Source organism: Pelodiscus sinensis, chromosome 2, assembly GCF_049634645.1.
Source record: "Pelodiscus sinensis isolate JC-2024 chromosome 2, ASM4963464v1, whole genome shotgun sequence".
NCBI classification, from domain to species: domain Eukaryota; kingdom Metazoa; phylum Chordata; order Testudines; family Trionychidae; genus Pelodiscus; species Pelodiscus sinensis.
In genome coordinates this window covers 73,313,776-73,330,390 of record NC_134712.1, presented here as the reverse complement: position 1 = coordinate 73,330,390, position 16,615 = coordinate 73,313,776, and the positions used below count along the sequence as shown (strand labels likewise).

At 40.5% G+C, this 16,615-nt stretch overlaps 2 protein-coding genes across 11 annotated transcripts in view; one reads left to right on the top strand and one right to left on the bottom strand.

Annotated features, from left to right (window-relative positions):
- Window positions 1–16,615, top strand: part of LOC102449867 (desmoglein-4-like) — a 29,465-nt gene that overhangs the window by 7,784 nt on the left and 5,066 nt on the right. For 4 of the 9 annotated variants that reach the window (XM_075920783.1, XM_075920785.1, XM_075920786.1 and 1 more), the window contains exons 2-9: window positions 508–543; window positions 927–1,055; window positions 1,927–2,081; window positions 2,260–2,407; window positions 5,136–5,299; window positions 5,603–5,737; window positions 8,138–8,246; window positions 9,714–9,828. In XM_075920783.1, coding sequence (XP_075776898.1) covers window positions 2,377–2,407; window positions 5,136–5,299; window positions 5,603–5,737; window positions 8,138–8,212 — 405 coding nt within the window. In that variant the 5' untranslated portion in view covers window positions 508–543; window positions 927–1,055; window positions 1,927–2,081; window positions 2,260–2,376 and the 3' untranslated portion in view covers window positions 8,213–8,246; window positions 9,714–9,828. Of the gene's footprint in view, window positions 1–507; window positions 544–926; window positions 1,056–1,926; window positions 2,082–2,259; window positions 2,408–5,135; window positions 5,300–5,602; window positions 8,247–9,713; window positions 9,864–10,580; window positions 11,037–16,615 lie in introns of those variants that run through there. The other 5 variants (XM_075920788.1, XM_075920787.1, XM_075920784.1 and 2 more) reach the window with 4 other exon arrangements.
- Window positions 10,005–16,615, bottom strand: part of LOC102449618 (desmocollin-1) — a 40,433-nt gene continuing 33,822 nt past the window's right edge. Inside the window, exons 14-17 of one of the 2 annotated variants that reach the window (XM_014577390.3) lie at window positions 15,300–15,421; window positions 12,528–12,737; window positions 11,403–11,448; window positions 11,186–11,322 (exon numbers count right to left, since the gene is read on the bottom strand). In XM_014577390.3, coding sequence (XP_014432876.2) covers window positions 11,413–11,448; window positions 12,528–12,737; window positions 15,300–15,421 — 368 coding nt within the window. In that variant the 3' untranslated portion in view covers window positions 11,186–11,322; window positions 11,403–11,412. Of the gene's footprint in view, window positions 11,323–11,402; window positions 11,449–12,527; window positions 12,738–15,299; window positions 15,422–16,615 lie in introns of both variants that reach the window. The other variant, XM_014577388.3, reaches the window with a different exon arrangement.

Here is a 16,615-nt window from a genome sequence, read left to right as displayed (position 1 = left end):
TACCCCTTTTTCTTCTGATCAATGTCATTTCTTTGTTCCTCTTCACTCTGTGTTCCTTTGTTTGTTTTCAACAACAAAAAACTAAGCCCAAAATGATGTTTATAGCAACTCGCCCAAATGAAGTACCAATTCATGAAGAAGTTCAAGTGAAGTAAATGGCAAATTTCCCATTGACTGAAATGGAAGCAGCATTGGGTTGTAGAGCTTCTGGGCTACCTCACAATTCTTAACTGGAGAGTTTACTTTCTGAAATTACTGCTAATTGTGATCCAACCACTTAACACATGCTCTTAAGTCATCTACTGGGAAATTGTGCTTTAAACCCAAACCTCAAAAGTAATCTGAGTAAAAGTCGCACACTTTCAGGATATATCGTTTCACAGACAAAATTCCTTGTGTGGAACACACAGATTGAGTGCTGAATATGTCTCAGTACATTTTTCTTAGATTTGTTAGTGAAAGATACCCAACCTTTGCATTCCACTGACTGCTTTGCTGTATTTGCAGGCATTTTTGGATGTCAGCGCTGGATTCCATGTTGAGGTAATATATTTATAAAACTATTTATTAAAGAGCAGATATTTTTGAAGAATGAAAATGTACTACCATTAAAAATGAAAGGCCTTTGTAAGTTAAGAGATTTTTGGACCATAAACCCTGACAAAAATACTTAAATATTGACCTGCTAAGCAAGAAAGAGATCTGCTCCTGCAAATTCCTAATCACTAAAGTAATTCTACTAAAGTCAGATGACTATTCACGGAAGCAAAAATAGGGCCATGCCATCTTAGGCTCTGTGACTATAAGCTTTATAAACAAGCTATGAGTCTATATAGATGTCCATACGGTCTTCCCTACTTTACTCTGTTAAATCCTACCACTGTATTCAGACTGTCATAATGACCCTGGAGCCCTTTCTGTCCAAGGTGAAAGAATGGAATGAAAATAATGTGACATGATGGAAAACCTTCAAAAGACAAAAACGGAAATGGATTGAATTCACTGCAGATTGCAGAGAAGGAGAAGATAATTCAAAAAGGAATCCAATTGCCAAAGTAAGTGTGCAGGAGTGGTGTTTATTGATTTTTAAAATCAATAACGTACTCTTCTTCTCCCCTATTTATTTTGGGTCTAAACTCAAAACTCTGATCATCTGAAGAAGTGGGCTGTACCCACAAAAGCTCATGGTACCATCTACATGTTTTGTTAGTCTATAAAGTGCTACCAGACCATTTGTTGTTTTTTAAGTTAATCAGTTATAGGCGTCCAAGGGGAAATATGACTCACTTCGAGGGATCACAGAGAGATGCTGCAAAGAACATCTAATAAAGCTTGAGGCCTAACTGAGCTAATTGATAGAGATCTTTAAAGAATACATTTTGTCTAGAATATCTAAAACAAAAAAGGCAGAAAAGGAGAGGGAAGAAGCTCTAGTACTGCTAGATATACTGAAATTGCAATATCCACATAAGATCAGAGAGTTATGGGCTAGATTGTGGTACTGAGTGTTTTGAGGGCAGTACAGAGGCCTCCGAGATCACAAGAGAAACATGAATGCTGCTCCATTTTTTGGAAAGTACAGCTTACATTCTGATTGTCTGATGGCAGGTACACTATCGTCACATAATGGCACTTTCTTTCCCAACCTACTTTGAGAATCCCTGAGAGCAAGGTTTGGGATGGTGCCTGACTAGTGCACAGGAAGGCAATGGGGTGTTTAATTGCAGTATAGATGTATTTTGAAAGAGCAGCACTGACAAGCTATCTAAGGGGCTACTCCCAGCCCACCATGAATTCTGACATAATACAGTCTGTGGGGCCCGTGAGGAGAATAACTGAGAATTCTGTGAGGGAGGGGGAAGCCATCACTTGTTTTCTCAGTAAACTACGATGAACATAATAGTTTCCATTTGTTTATTGCTGTAGATTCGATCCGATTGTGAAGAAAACCAACCAATTGTATACAGCATCTCCAGAATAGGAATTGATCAGCCACCTTATGGGATCTTTGCTATTAATAAAAACACTGGAGAAATTAATATAACATCAATAGTTGATCGAGAGGTGACCCAACGTTTGCTGTAAGTGTTAAATCCATTTAGTAGCATAGTAATTAGCCTCCTTTTTTTTAACTTCCTGTCTTCTTTTGATGAATTCCAACAGAGAAAGAAGTGAAGCTTCAATTAATAATTATGTTCAAAGTTTGAGTTTATTTCTTCTTCTTTTAAAGTATGTATATTTGTAACCTTCTTTATCCAGATAACATGCTATGCTAAACATGCAATTACTAATAGAGAAGTAGAACCGCCTCTTGTGCTTCGCATCAGAGTTCTGGATATAAATGACAATGCTCCAGTATTTTCACAAGCTGTACATATGGGATCTATTGAAGAAAGTCGCATGGAGAGTAAGTAAATATTCAGTGTACATATTACAATAATTGTCACTGGGCATTTGCAATAGTGGAGATTCCAGGAGGATTGCCATGGTTTTTTTCAGTTTCTCATAATGCTCTCAAATTCTTTTCACATTTAGAATTTTTTAAGAAAATTGGTTCCTTTTTTTCTTTTTAAGTTTGATTACTTGTTTCTGAGGGTAAATCAAATATTATTTCTCCCATTTGTCTTGGTCTGAAAACATGTGATTGTATAACCAAGAAAGTGGCTGAAGTTGTCAAATTGCAAAGTAACATCCTAATATGACAAACACTTCCTACTAAGCACAAGGCTTCCTACCAAAAGAATTCCGAATTATCTTATACACGTGAATAACTTTGACACATATTGATATATCACTGAACTATAAAGATTACTCACATGAATACATGTTTGAAAGTTTAAAGCTTTGTGCATATCATGACTTGAAATCATATTTGTCAGTGTCCAATTTTTATATTAGAAGCATTTCAAGACTTTTTTTTTCTTAGGCCCCAATCCTGCATGTTACTCCATGTTTCTTGTTTGGTAATGATTTTTGAGAATGTATTTTTTAAAGTAATTAATTTCTGTAGCCCAGGTTTAGCTATAAGTAGCTATCACAGTGTGGACCATGAGTTGTCCAATCGTATGAGAAGCATCATTTAGCTCAATTTTTCATAAGTCATATTCTAAAATAAGGCAATTTGCAGTGAAGTTAACCCCAGAAAGGCAATAAATAAGAATGTGAATTTATTGTTTCTGGCATTCCCTCCCCTCCTATGTAAAGAGGACATCTTGCCATATCTCTGACATGCATCAGGTAGGAGACAAAGGGACTCCTAATAGCTTTACCATCCTCCCTTTTCCCTCCTGCCAAAACTTGAGTAGATGGAGAGGATAGTTGAGATGTGAGCGGCTGTTCCCCTTCACAGCTCCATATTGTGGGCATGTCTGTTATCACTGGGCTAGCTATAGGTCTGCTTAGAGACATGGACTCCTTTAAAATGTATTTAATCAGTTGCTCCCATTTTTCTCCTCCTCCTGTATCCTACTACACAAAATGATGCAGTTTGTTTAACCACATGCCATCAATATACATAGTAACATATAGCCACAAAATTAGTGAATGCCTCCTACTTTTTTTGATGTATTCATAAATACTAAGGCCTGAACGGAACCACAGTCAGATTTCCTGAATAACTCAGGTTATAGAATTTCAAAGTGTATCTACTTTAACCATTGATAGTATAGTCAAATTTTTATCCTAAGGAAATTTAAAAATCTAGCTGTTCAGTTAAAAGCCATGTGAATAAATTTAATTCATTTGATAGATTCAAATATGAAAACATGTTTAGTATAATTAATACTGCAAAGTAAAATACATCTACAAAATGCCAGGAAGGCATGAACATAAACTGCTGAATAAGAAGTTCTTCAAAACACCTGTGGGGAGGAGGGGAAAAGTCTGATTTTCATGATTTCATGAAAACAAATTTTGAATATTTGCTTTTACGATGTTTTTCAATCAAATACATGTTTATGAAGCCCTAAAATATATGTAAGATTAGACTACAATTTTAAAAATATAGTGTGGTTATATGTGTTGTATATAATCTGTACCAAGCAGCACAATATGTAAGTTATTGAGAAATTATTTGCTGGCATTTCAAAATAGGGTTACTAATATCAAATAGCTATCTTCAAATAACTTCACTTAGGCTATATCTACACAGCAGCATTATTTCAGAGTAATTAATGTTATTCCAAAATAACAAAGTCTGCATCTGCACTAAAGCAGTTATTTTGACATAATGGACTTCTTACGCCAACTCCGGTAACCATCATTTACAGGGAATAAGGGAAATTGGAAAAGAGGTGCTCTAAGTCAGACTTCCTGCTGTGTAGACAGTGTCAAAAGTCGAAATAAGCTATTTCAATTTAAGCTATGCAATTGACGTAGCTCAAGTTGCGTAGATTATTTCGGCTTTAGTCCTGCTGTGTACATGTGCCCTCCATGTGGTAAAAATTATAGATAGTTTACAATCCTGATTCTACCTTTTAAAAATGTACTGATGGTATAAGTTTCCAAACCTCTGCTTATCACATCATAATAACCACTGCCAGAGAGTGTAAATGGTGTTAATAATCATCAAACTATCGATTCCCCCTGATGTAAGTACAGGCAGTCCCCGGGTTAAGTACAAGATAGGGACTGTAGGTTTGTTCTTAAGTTGAATCTGTATGTAAGTCGGAACTGGTACATATTGTAGGGGAAACTCTAGCCAAACATTTCTCCAGAGCTCAGTTTTATTCTCCCACACCTCACTTCCCTCAGTCCTTTATTCTCAAGCTGAGGTGTCTGCTGAGAAAAGCCGCTCTGCGTATCCCTGGTCTGCTGGGGGGGGGAGGGGGAGCAGGGGCGCGCTAGCTTCGCGTCTCCCTGGTCTGCTGGGGGGAAGCAGCTAGTGCGGGGTTGCCTCACCCCGATTTAAGTCGGATCCATGTAACCCGGGGACTGCCTGTACAACCACAAATTTACTAAACAAAGCACTTTCTCTTCTTTTCTTAGTAAGTGAAATAAAACATAGCTCTTTATAGGTAACATAATTGTTGTGTTTTCATTAACTGAGTTTTTAAGACTGCTTGTATTGCTAGGTACTTTAAATTTACAAAATGGGGCTTTTATGCCAATTTAAATGATACTGTCTTAATTCCTAGCTACACTGGTGATGAAATTAATTACCATGAATGCAGATGAACCAAATAACTTGAATTCTAAAATTGCCTACAAGATAATGAGTCAGGAACCTGCAGGTGCATCAATGTTTATTCTAAGTAGAGATTCTGGAAAAGTTCACATAGCAAATTTTCTTGACAGAGAGGTAAAAACTTCAATATATTAATATTCATGATGGAAAGAGAGAGAGAGAGATTCATGATGGAGAGAGAGAGAGAGTATGAGAGAGATTAATATATTTAGTTGTTGCAAAGGTGAAACAGAAGATTGAAATGATCTTATTTTAGAATAAAGAGGTATTGTATGGGCTTTTGCTGTATTATAGGAAATATTTGTACCTATAACTAATTGATGTATTTGAAAGGAGCCGCAAGAAATTACCCATCAGTATGTGGTTTTTTAATGTTTTTGTTTGTAAATAATGTGTACATTGGTCTTTCCAATTTAGCAATATGACAGATACTCTCTTGTTGTGAGAGCCTCAGACCGTGATGGAGCTGCAGATGGAATCTCTTCCCAGTGTACCTGTTCTATTGAAGTTATTGATGTCAATGATAATTTCCCAACTCTTTTGCAGAATTCAGTAAGTTTTTTTTCCCCCATCAAAAGTAACATCACTAACATTTCTATTCCATAACAGCCCCGAGATAAAGAGTGGAGCCCTTACTCATTCTAGGGAGAACTTGCTCATATGAATAATCTTCTCAAAGCTACTATTCCCATGAATAAATACTCACCAGTATAGGTAAGGGTTCAACAAACTAGCCCATGGTCTCTGGGCACAATTGTGATGACATTCACAGATTTCTTTTGAATCTCATGAAATCAGCTTTGTTCATGCAGAAACGGGGGACAAATTACGTAGTCCAGACACAAGATTATTCAATCCTTGCTCATGGAAGATACCATTGTCTTTACCCAAGATGAATTCACAGACATGTGAGACAATACTCACATTTGATTCAGCAATCAGAACCACACCCAAATGAGTATATTCATAATTAATATTGACCGTGAAGATGCCATCTTTCAAAAATGTAAAACCAGCATATGCTTCTTTGTAGTAGTATTTCTTCATTACAAAATATCTTTTCAGTGCTTGTTAACATAGTTAACGAGATGAGTATGCATCTGTCATTTTAGTATTCAGCCAGGATTGAGGAAAATACACTCAGTTCACAACTGCTAATGATACAAGCTATAGATGGTGATCAAATGTTTTCAGACAATTGGTTGGCAGAATTTTACTTTATCTGGCAATGAAGATAACTGCTTTGAATTTGTAACAGATTCAACAAATAATGTGGGCATTCTGAAGGTTATTAAGGTAAGGATGTAAAAGTATTAAAATTCACAGATTTAACTATGACATTTTAAGATCATTAGGGGCAGATTCTGGCGTGTGTGTGAAATACAAAGGAATCCCAAATCATGCACTCCCAGTAGAAGGTTCTGTAGAAGCCTATGCTAAGAGTGGAGATAGGATCTTTGAAGCAATTATCTATCTGTAGGCATCAGGGGGGCTATGGTCCCACAACCATATCACATTAACTAGCAACGCTTGCCAAGGGAAGTGCATGTTATGCTTCTAGGAAAGAGCCACTGAAAGAATAGTCCTTATAGTCCCAATGTCTTTGTTCTTATTGTTTTAGCACTCTGTACAGAAGGTTTCTTTTTCCTTACCATATTTGTGGTTTACATAGCCACTATATACCATTCATAGAACAATCCACAGTAAAAAAAAGCTAAAGTTCACTTTCCTGCCTAGACTCAAACTGCTATAGTAACAACAAAGAATAAAAGAGGGATGTCTATTTTAACTTTGTATTTCTTGGCTTTTCAGCTTACTATGACTTTATTAAGTGGAGTATTTTAAATATGGATTTTCCTCTCTAGGCTCCCTGTATTCATAGTTACAGTTTCTTTGTCTTAAAGGATATGATTTATCTATAGGAGCATGAACATGTTTTAATTTATTCTTGGAATTAGAAAACTAAATTTAGAGTGATACATAGAATAATAATCTGAGCAAAGCCACAGGTACTATGTGATTATGAGACTAAGCAAATAGTCACCTAATCCTCCCCTTTTGTTAAGCAGCCACACCAGTTTCTTATGTAGCACAGAAAACACCAGTCAGAGGCTCAGGTACTAGATTAGCAAGGAGGCCAAAGAAAAAGATCAGCTGCAGAAAGAGACTTGAAGATGAGTCCCTGCCCTTGCTAAACTGGCTGGATCAGAACCCCCAGTCATATGCTCCAATTCCCTCCTCCTTTTTCGAAAGATCCTGTATTCCTCAAAAAAAGTTTTATTTTTGAAAGATCCCCATCTTAACTGCCATTTTTCTATCAAAAAGCTCTGTGTCAAAACACCCCGCGGCCGCCATTATGCAAATGAGGCATGGAAAATTTAAATCCCAGCTTCATTTGTGATTTCAAAGTGTCTAATTTACATCCCTTTTTCAAGAAAGGGATGTAGTCTAGACAGAGCCTGTGCCTGCTGCATTCCTGCTCCTGTCCGAGCTCGACCCCAAGCTCATTCTGGGGCCTCTCTCCCTGGGTGCGGGAGCTACACTCTAGCAACCACTAACCACTGTGAAGAGGAGTTTCTGGGGGCTCAACACCAGTTTGGACTGGTAGGACCAGCTGGTCACGGAGGGGTGAGACCACCAGCAGTGGCTCTAAAACTTCCGCATGCGAAAGGCCACCTTTTTGGAGCTGTGTGCCTGGCTCATCCCTGCTCTCTGAAGACGCAACACGCACCTGCGGCCCACAATCCCCTTGGAGAAGCTCACCACCCGAACAGCTTCCGGTTGGAGGGCAACCAGTTTGGTGTGGGGAAGTCCACCATCGGGGCCCTTCTCATGGAGATAAGGCACTCTGGGGCTGCAATCCCTGCAGGCGGTTAGGGGGAGTCCTGGAAAAGGGGGTCCTTTCAGGCACTCCCTCTCTTCTTCTGTTTTTTTGTTTGTTTCCTTTTGCAGATGGTAAGTGCCATCAATTTGATCCCACAGTGGAGGATCATCTACCTGGGAGACCTGGACCTGAGCATGACCTAATTTGCCACCCTGGGCTTTCCAAACCACGCCGGAGGTATAGATGAGAGCCACATCCTGATCTGAGCACCAAAACATTGAGTGGCCCAGTATGTTAATAGGAAGGCCCAAGTGGACAGTTCATGGACACTTTTGTCAGGTGGTTGGGCAGGGCACAATGCCTGTGTGTTTTGGAACTCTACCCTGTATGGGAAGCTGCCATGACTCTGCTGTTGGGGATGTTCAGATGCCATTGTGCGGCCTATCCCATGATGCCATGGCTCAGGAAGCCAAATAGCTGACACCTGGAGCCTAGCAGGAGCCAATTTAATGCTTGCATGAACCAAGCCCACATCTAGGTGAAGTGTGCCTGCAGCCACCTCAAGGTGAAGTTCAGGTGTTTGCTGACCCACCTCGACACGGGGGAGCACAGCCCCAAGGTGGTGTCCTCCACAACATTGTGGAGAGAAAGAGGGAGGCCTTTCTCCCGGGGGGGCGGCAGATGCTGGCCGCAAGGGGTGAGCTTTCCAGCAGCTGAAGATAGCCACCATCTGACAGGCCCAGCAGGCCAAGGTGCCGAGAGGCCCTGAGGGAAACGTTCCCTTCCTGAGGGAGAGGTTATCAATGCAGACACTGTCCCTGAGGCTGTGCCCTCTTCTGAGAGTGGTGACCAACAGTCCTTGGGGCAGAGGAGGGGGGAAGTACTGGGAGCAAGGCCATCTGTGAGCTGCACAGCAGGCCATGCTTCACAGGGGCCCTGAAGGGCCCAGGGGACTATGCTGCCCCCTACCCAACCCCCCCACCTGGCACATGGACAGGCAGGCAAGGGAAGTGTCTGGCCACAGTGCAATCCCCTCATGGGTGGCAGAGGAGCCAGGAGCAGCTTGGCCATCCCTGGAGTCCATACCCCTCCTCCCCCAGTGGCTCGCATCGCTGCCCATGGGAACAGGTGGTGCCTCACACATGCAGGCATGCCTGTGGTGCAGCACTCCTTGGTGTGTCTGGGATCATGACTGCTGGCCAGGCAATGACGGGGGTCTGGAAGCCACAGTCCACCATGATGGGTGGGAAAGACGGAAAAAGGCTTCTTCGTCATAGAAAGAGGACTACCGGTGCTGGAAAAACCCCTCTGTTTTGATTTACTTTCAGAAGAACGTAATTGCAGTGTGGACATAACTCTGGTTTTGTTGGAAAAATGGCAGTTTTTCTGACAAAACTGTAGTGTAGATATACTGAGTGTGGAACTTTTCCACTGTGTTTCCTTCCCCTCTGTTTGCAGCCACACATGGTTATGGAGGCAGCTTTTACAATCCTAGTAATATTGTGTTCAATTCTTCAGCCTTGGGATCCTAATAAGAGTCAGCTAACCCTTCCTTGGAAAGTTTCAGCTATTTGTGCAGACCCTTAACAAATCATATGCATTCTTTGATATCCGCCCCAGCACCACAGTCCATCACATTGATAGGATATTGGGTGAACACCACTTTCAACTGACAACTGTTGTACTTTTTTTTTTTTAATTAAGTGCTCAGACCCTCAGAAACACCGAACAAGCTTCACTGCACACTATGACAATCATTTGTGAATTCTCCATTGGTTTCAAAGCCCCTCTCTCTAGCCCTTTGGCCCAGATGTGGTAGGTAAGTAGTTTTCCATTTATTCCATATATTGGAACAGAACTGAAAGTATTTAAATTGAATAGTTAATATAATTAGATCAACTTCAGGGCTAATATGCAACAGTACATATTTTAAATGATATGGCAAAGATTTCCTTTTTATGTACTAGAAAAGAATACATGGAACTACACTTGCAGTCCCTGTTTTACAAAAATCCAGTTTATTACTCACTGTTGTACCATTTTTTTTAAAAAAGGGAGACATTAAACAAGAATGTTTACATAACTGGACAGTTTTAAGTTACTGAGTTGGTGAGAACAGTGTCTTCGCAGATGATCCCAGACAGTAACAATCAGCAAAGTATACATCTTGAAACACTGTGTGCTTTGTGCAATTATTTAAAGTTATTTTAACATATACAAATCTTGTTGAATCTGAGAACTTGTGTAAAAAAAAATCTATTTTATCCCTTATTTCATGAGGGATAAGGGATCTTTCAAAAAAGGCTTTATTTTTCAAAAGATCAGTGTCTCGTCTGCCGCTTTTCTCCGCCAAAGCTCCGTGCTAAAAAAAAAAGCAGCAGCCATTTTTATGCTAATGAAGCGCGGGAGATTTAAATCCCTGCTTCATTAGCAATAGCCATACATCTAATTTACATCCGTTTTCCGAAAAATGAATGTAGTCTAGACGTAGCCTTAGTGGGTACTAGTCCAATAGGAGGAAATATACTTTTGAACATTACATAGTATGTATCTATTTTTTTTTCTTTTCAGTTCAACCTAATGTTTCTTCCCATGTCATCATCTAGTATTCTAGTTTGAAATTGTACTTGTAAATTAAAATCTTCTATTGAAATGTATACAGGTAAGACATTAAAACCAAGGTATTTTGATACAGTATTTTTTCACTGAATTAAAAAAAATGAAATAAAATTTTCTACCTCTCAAGCCAAATAAAAGAAAAATGTGAAGATGAACGCTTAAGGACAACACTACTAAGTTTTATATTAAAAAGCAAAACACAATAGAAAAGTAAAACACCAGAAAGAATGCAATATTATTGTATTCACATCATTTTAAGAGAAGCACCTAAAATATGAACTTCAAAGCATAGGAAATGAGTACTGGTCAAAAATCTACATACCACAGAACTAATGCAGGATTTACACACTTAAAACCACACTAAATGTTTTGATAAACCACTTCCCTTAGCAAGAAAAAAACATAGAATCAGCTACTTCAAGTTTAAAAATACCTATATTCTGCAAAGTAGGACACCACCATTTATTTACAGATATTAGTACTCTGACAGAAACACTTATCTCTTTATACATGTTTCTGCTAATGTCCTAAACTTGGGTTCCAGATTATCTAAAAAGTCAAGTGCCTCCTCTTCTTGCTGATCAGTGCAGCAGCCTACAGAACCAGCCAATGATCCTCTTCCTTCATAATTATATGGAAGGACATAGTCTTCAGAATGCTTATTTTCTTCATCCTGTCTGCACATATACACCTTCTGCATAATAAAACAATATATACTATTAGTTTTCTTAAATTGATATCCTAAACGTATGGCATAAAAAAAATTTTATTTACCTTTTATTGTTTAATTTTTAATCAGAGTGTGTCCTCTAATGGGTTCCTACATACAAAAAATGCACATAATTGGTCTATATCTTTCATACTATAGTTAAATACTATAAAATAAGTATTTAACAAAAATACTGATCACATACACAATAATAAAAATGTGAAGAAACTGGTTAACCTGTTAAACAATTCAAAACCATTGGAAAATAAGATTAAAAGCATGATTTATACATAATTGGAGCCCTACCAAATTTACGGCCTCAGTTTTAATACTGGCCAATTTCACATTTTCAGACATTCCAGGTACGTCTAAACTACACCATTCTGTCAGCAGAGGGATGTAAATTAGACGCATCAAAAGCGCAAATGAAGCCGGGATTTAAATAACCCACGCTTCATTTGCATAATGGCAGCCGCTGCTTTTTTTCCCGAAACGGGGCTCTACGAAAAAAACCAGCAGTTTAGACTGGGCATTTTTGACAGAAGTGCCCTGTTTCGAAAGATCCTGTATAACCCTGCAGTATGGGAAAAATACTCGGAGGTGGAACTCATATACCCACCTCTGGCAGTTATAAAAGGGACGTACAAATCCTGTCCCTGCCCACCCCAGCCAGGACTTGCAGCTAGGAGTCGTCCCTCTGCCCCCAACCCAGCTGGAGTGCTCCCAGCAGCATGGGGAGATCAGCTTTCATAGGGAAGAGCTTATTTCACAGTCTAGGACACATTTTTCACAGCCATGAAATGGGTAGGGCCAAACACATGAAACTTGGGATTTGGTGCACTTTGTACATTTGTACATTTTCTAATGTATAGCAAAACATGAATCACATCTAGTATGTGCATGAGGCCTTAAATTATCATTTCTTGGAAGCACTTAGATAAAAACTGTGTAATAAACAGTTAGCCCAAAGCCAAGTATGTCTGTTCACACACAGGTTGCATTCTAAATGGAAAATAGTTCTGCTTTTTTTAAAAAGTGAAGAAAATCATTTACCTAACTCTAATCAATTCCAGTGAAAACCACACCAAAACAAAGAATGGTCTAACAATCACGGAAGGCGTGGGGTAAGGGGAGGAACTGTTGTAAATTTAAAATAGTGCAATACCTAAGACACATATCAAAATACTTACTTCACCTAGACGAGAATGTGTGAAATTGTGCCATTCTGAGTATGAGTATCTGCCTTGTTCCATCATGGCCTGTCCACGTTCATTTAGGGTCTGATGTCCTTTGGACATTTCAAAAGCATTTCCCCCTGTGCTTACTTCATGTCTGCCCATTCCAACCCTATGTTCACGAGAATGTACAGGTGCAGCTTGTAAAGGAATTATATTTGGATCCTAAAAGCAAAGATAATAGTGGGGAGGAAAATCTTACCAAAATACTTCAGGTGTAAATTTTTCCTAACAAAGAAATATTTCCTTTTCTTTAGGCACCTTTGCTTTTGAATACCTAACTTGGAAAGGATACAAAATGGTCAGTGTTTAAACTGAAATGTCTCAGTTCTGTCTGCAAACAGTATTGTACTGAATCCAGGCTGAGCACGCTCCCTGATATCAAAAGAAGTTTGTGGATAAATCACAAACAATTGAAGGCCTTAAATGCATATACAGTAAAACTCCATTGGTCCGGCATCTGATGGTCCAGCACTCCTGATGGTCCGGCACCGCTACCGGCAGCCGGACCATTGGAGCTGCTCTGCCCCCGGCTTCTCCAATTCAGCCGCTGCTAAAACTGACCAGTGGCTGAATTGGAGAAGCCGGGGGCAGAGCAGCTGGAGTGCACCCCAGCTGTCCCCGATTCAGCCGCTGCTGAAACTGACCAGCGGCTGACTCCAGGAAGCCTGAGGCAGAGCAGCTCTGCCCCGGCTTCCTGGAATCAGACGCTGGTCAATTTCAGCAGCAGCTGACTTGGGAACACCTGGGACAGAGCAGCTGGGGTGCTGCCGGGTTGGTCCAATAGAGCCGAGGAGCGGTGCTGCGGGACCAACCTGACAGCACCCCAGCTGCTCTGCCCCAGGCGTCCCCAAGAGCAGCTAGGGTGCTGCCGGGTTGGTCTCGCCACGCCAAGGGTCAGCACTACCGGCCCAACCAGGCAGCATTCCAGCTGCTCTGCTGCAGGCGTCCCCGATTCAGCCACTACTGAAACTGACCAGCAGTGGCTGCATCAGGGACACCTGGGGCAGAGCTGGACTATCGGAAGGGGGGACTATGATGTGTCTGGAGTGGCATCCCCCCACCCCACCCCAGATTCCTCATAGCCCCCCCTTCCGATAGTCCGTCATATCTGATAATCCGGCACTCCCTGGGTCCTAAAGGTGCCGGATTATCGGAAGTTTACTGTAGTTTAGATAGCCTCTTACAATGACCACTTTGGGAAGCAAATAGCACTCAGATACTTTTGTATTAAAAATCATTTGCTAGTATGCTATAAAGTATTACATCAATAAAATGTTATTTAGGTTGCAAAGTCAAGCACTAAAAAGTTGCAAAGCCAAATTTTTGGTTGTTTGTACAACCTTCATTTTGTTCCCTTGGGCATTTCAGCCTTTGCACTGAAAGAGGCTGGAGTCCTGTAGAAAGTGTTTTTATATAATCACATGATTAAAAGACAGACATTAACAATACCTAGGCACAGGGTGGCCAATTTAAGATTATACAGGCAACTGTAAATTTGATATTTCCTAACTTTTTGAAACCCAAGAAAGATTTAAGGTGATTTTAAGAGGGAAAATAACAGCTGCTTATGTGCAATTATAACATCCCTCCAAACAATGCATTACTATAATTTGCATCCCGACTTTTAAACTTGAGTGCTTGACTTTACAACTTTAATGTTGTTTTAACCAGTTGAGATAGAGTAGTTGCATGCTGTTATCCTCTGTGTGGATCAGCCACTTTCATTACATTCCCCTGCTGGAAGCTTCAGGGAGGCGTGGGCAATAATTTGATAGGGGGCCACTCCAAGATTTTGGAAAGTGGTTGAAGGCCGCGCTCTTCCATGGAGGAAGTGTGAAATCTGGGATGGCAGTTGTGTGCAGGAAGGGACCTGGGGTAAGAGATTGAAATTCAGGAGGGAGAACAGAGTCTGGGAGTGAGTATGGGTGAAGGAGGCAGTTGGGACCCAGGGCAGGGAACTGGGATGCAGGGTTTGGAGATGTGATCTAGGATAGGAGGGGTTTGTGATCTCAGGCAGGATATTGAGGTGCCAGATCTGGGAGGTGGTATGGGTGCATGTGGAGTAGTGGGGCAGGAGTGGGGGCCAGAGGCAGGTTCTGGCCAGAAGACTGACCAGCCAGCAGCCAAACCAGCCTGCCCCCCTGCCGAGCTTAAATTGTTTGACTGCTCAGCCATGTGCTTGAGTGAGTAACTGAGCAGGAGGGTTGTGCTCCTCGGCTGCCTGTTATTCAAACAAGCAGCTCCCATTGGCCAGTGTCTGTCCAGAAACCGGCCAGTGGGAGTGTGCTGTGGGCAGGAGCAGCATCTGAATCTTTCCCCCTCCCCTCCCGACTCAAAGAGAAAGCATCCCACAGCTGCGTTTGAGCGATGTGCAGGGCAAGCAGAAGACATTGCCCGGGGCTCCCCACTGCATCCGTGGGCCGGATCCAGCCCGTGGGCCTTATTTTGCCCAGGCCTGGCCTCATGTGTAGCTCTCCCTCGGCTATTAAATACATCCCCACCTCACCAAGATTTGAGACACCTATCTTTTTCCTTTCTAACCCCTCTCTCTACTTGAAAATAAAACCCGCTTTGCAAGTGATCGGTACATTTACTAATCCATTATCCTAATTTTTTCTTTTCACTTACTGATTCACAAGTTTGCAAGGGGTCTCTGTTACACTGTGGTGCTAAAATACCTTCATTCCACATTCCTATATTTAAATAAATAAAACCACAACTCACCATCACTTCTTCTCCTGGTGCTTCTGTGTTTGATAAAATTAAGTTCTGATTAGCTGAATCAATAATCACGTGTTTATGCACTGTTGTCCGGCCATAACAGACACAAAGCGTAATCAGGATTACTACAAAATGGAAAAAAAAAAAAAAAAAAAAACATCTTGAGTACAAGGTACTTGATTTTTGTGCATGTCTGAGAGGAATATATGCATTGCCTAGTACTGATAAAGTACAGGCAGTCCCCGGGTTAAGTACAAGATAGGGACTGTAGGTTTGTTCTTAAGTTGAATTTGTATGTAAGTCGGAACTGGTACATATTGTAGGGGAAACTCTAGCCAAACATTTCTCCAGAGCTCAGTTTTATTCTCCCACACCTCACTTCCTTCAGTCCTTTATTCTCAAGCTGAGGTGTCTGCTGAGAAAAGCTGCTCCGCGTCTCCCTGGTCTGCTGGGGGAAAGCAGCTAGTTCCGGGTTGCCTCACCCCGTTTGTAAGTAGGGATCCGATGTAAGTCGGATCCATGTAACCCGGGGACTGCCTGTATTTTATCTCCAGCAAATCCAAGTGTGATTAGTGACTAGCCAATTTCAAGCCTTTAAATACTCTGGTATGCAAGAGTCATATTTGAAAACAGGGTCGTTGATTTAAATCAGCAAGCAGGAAACCCTGATTTAAATAATTTATTTTGATCTTGTTTATTGATGGGGTTCGATTATTTTCCCATACGGAGGTTGAGTCTCCATGATTAGCAACCAAGTTTACATTGAACTAAGTATTGCCTTTACACTAAATTTCATACTGCTTTTTGCTAGCCAGGAAAATATAGCATACATATACATTTATTTAAGCAGTTATATTAACATCCATACATTTAGATTTCTGAAGTTTACATTTTCTCATTGTTAGAAAATGATAAATATGTTATTTATCAGAAATGCACAAACTTTAGTTAAATGGAACTCTCAAATATTCTGGATACATACAAGAAAAGTTTTTAAAAAATCAGTTTTAAATGCAAAACGTGTTTGATAAATAAAGTATTAGCTGTAATAAACTGAACAGTTTATGTTTACCATGTCCATCCATATTTTAGAACTAGTAAACCCTGTTACTCTCATATCAAGATTTTATTCCCAGTCGGACTAAACCAAATATAATTTACCTCAATATGAAGCTACCAGACCTGAGGAATCTCCAGCTAGTATAGAATGGGGCAACCTGTCTCCTCAGAAACATAAGCACATCAAGACTGTTGCCATTTACTGCACTGGCTTCTCATAAAATACCACGTCAGCTTCAAATTCCCAGTCCTCTATTTTC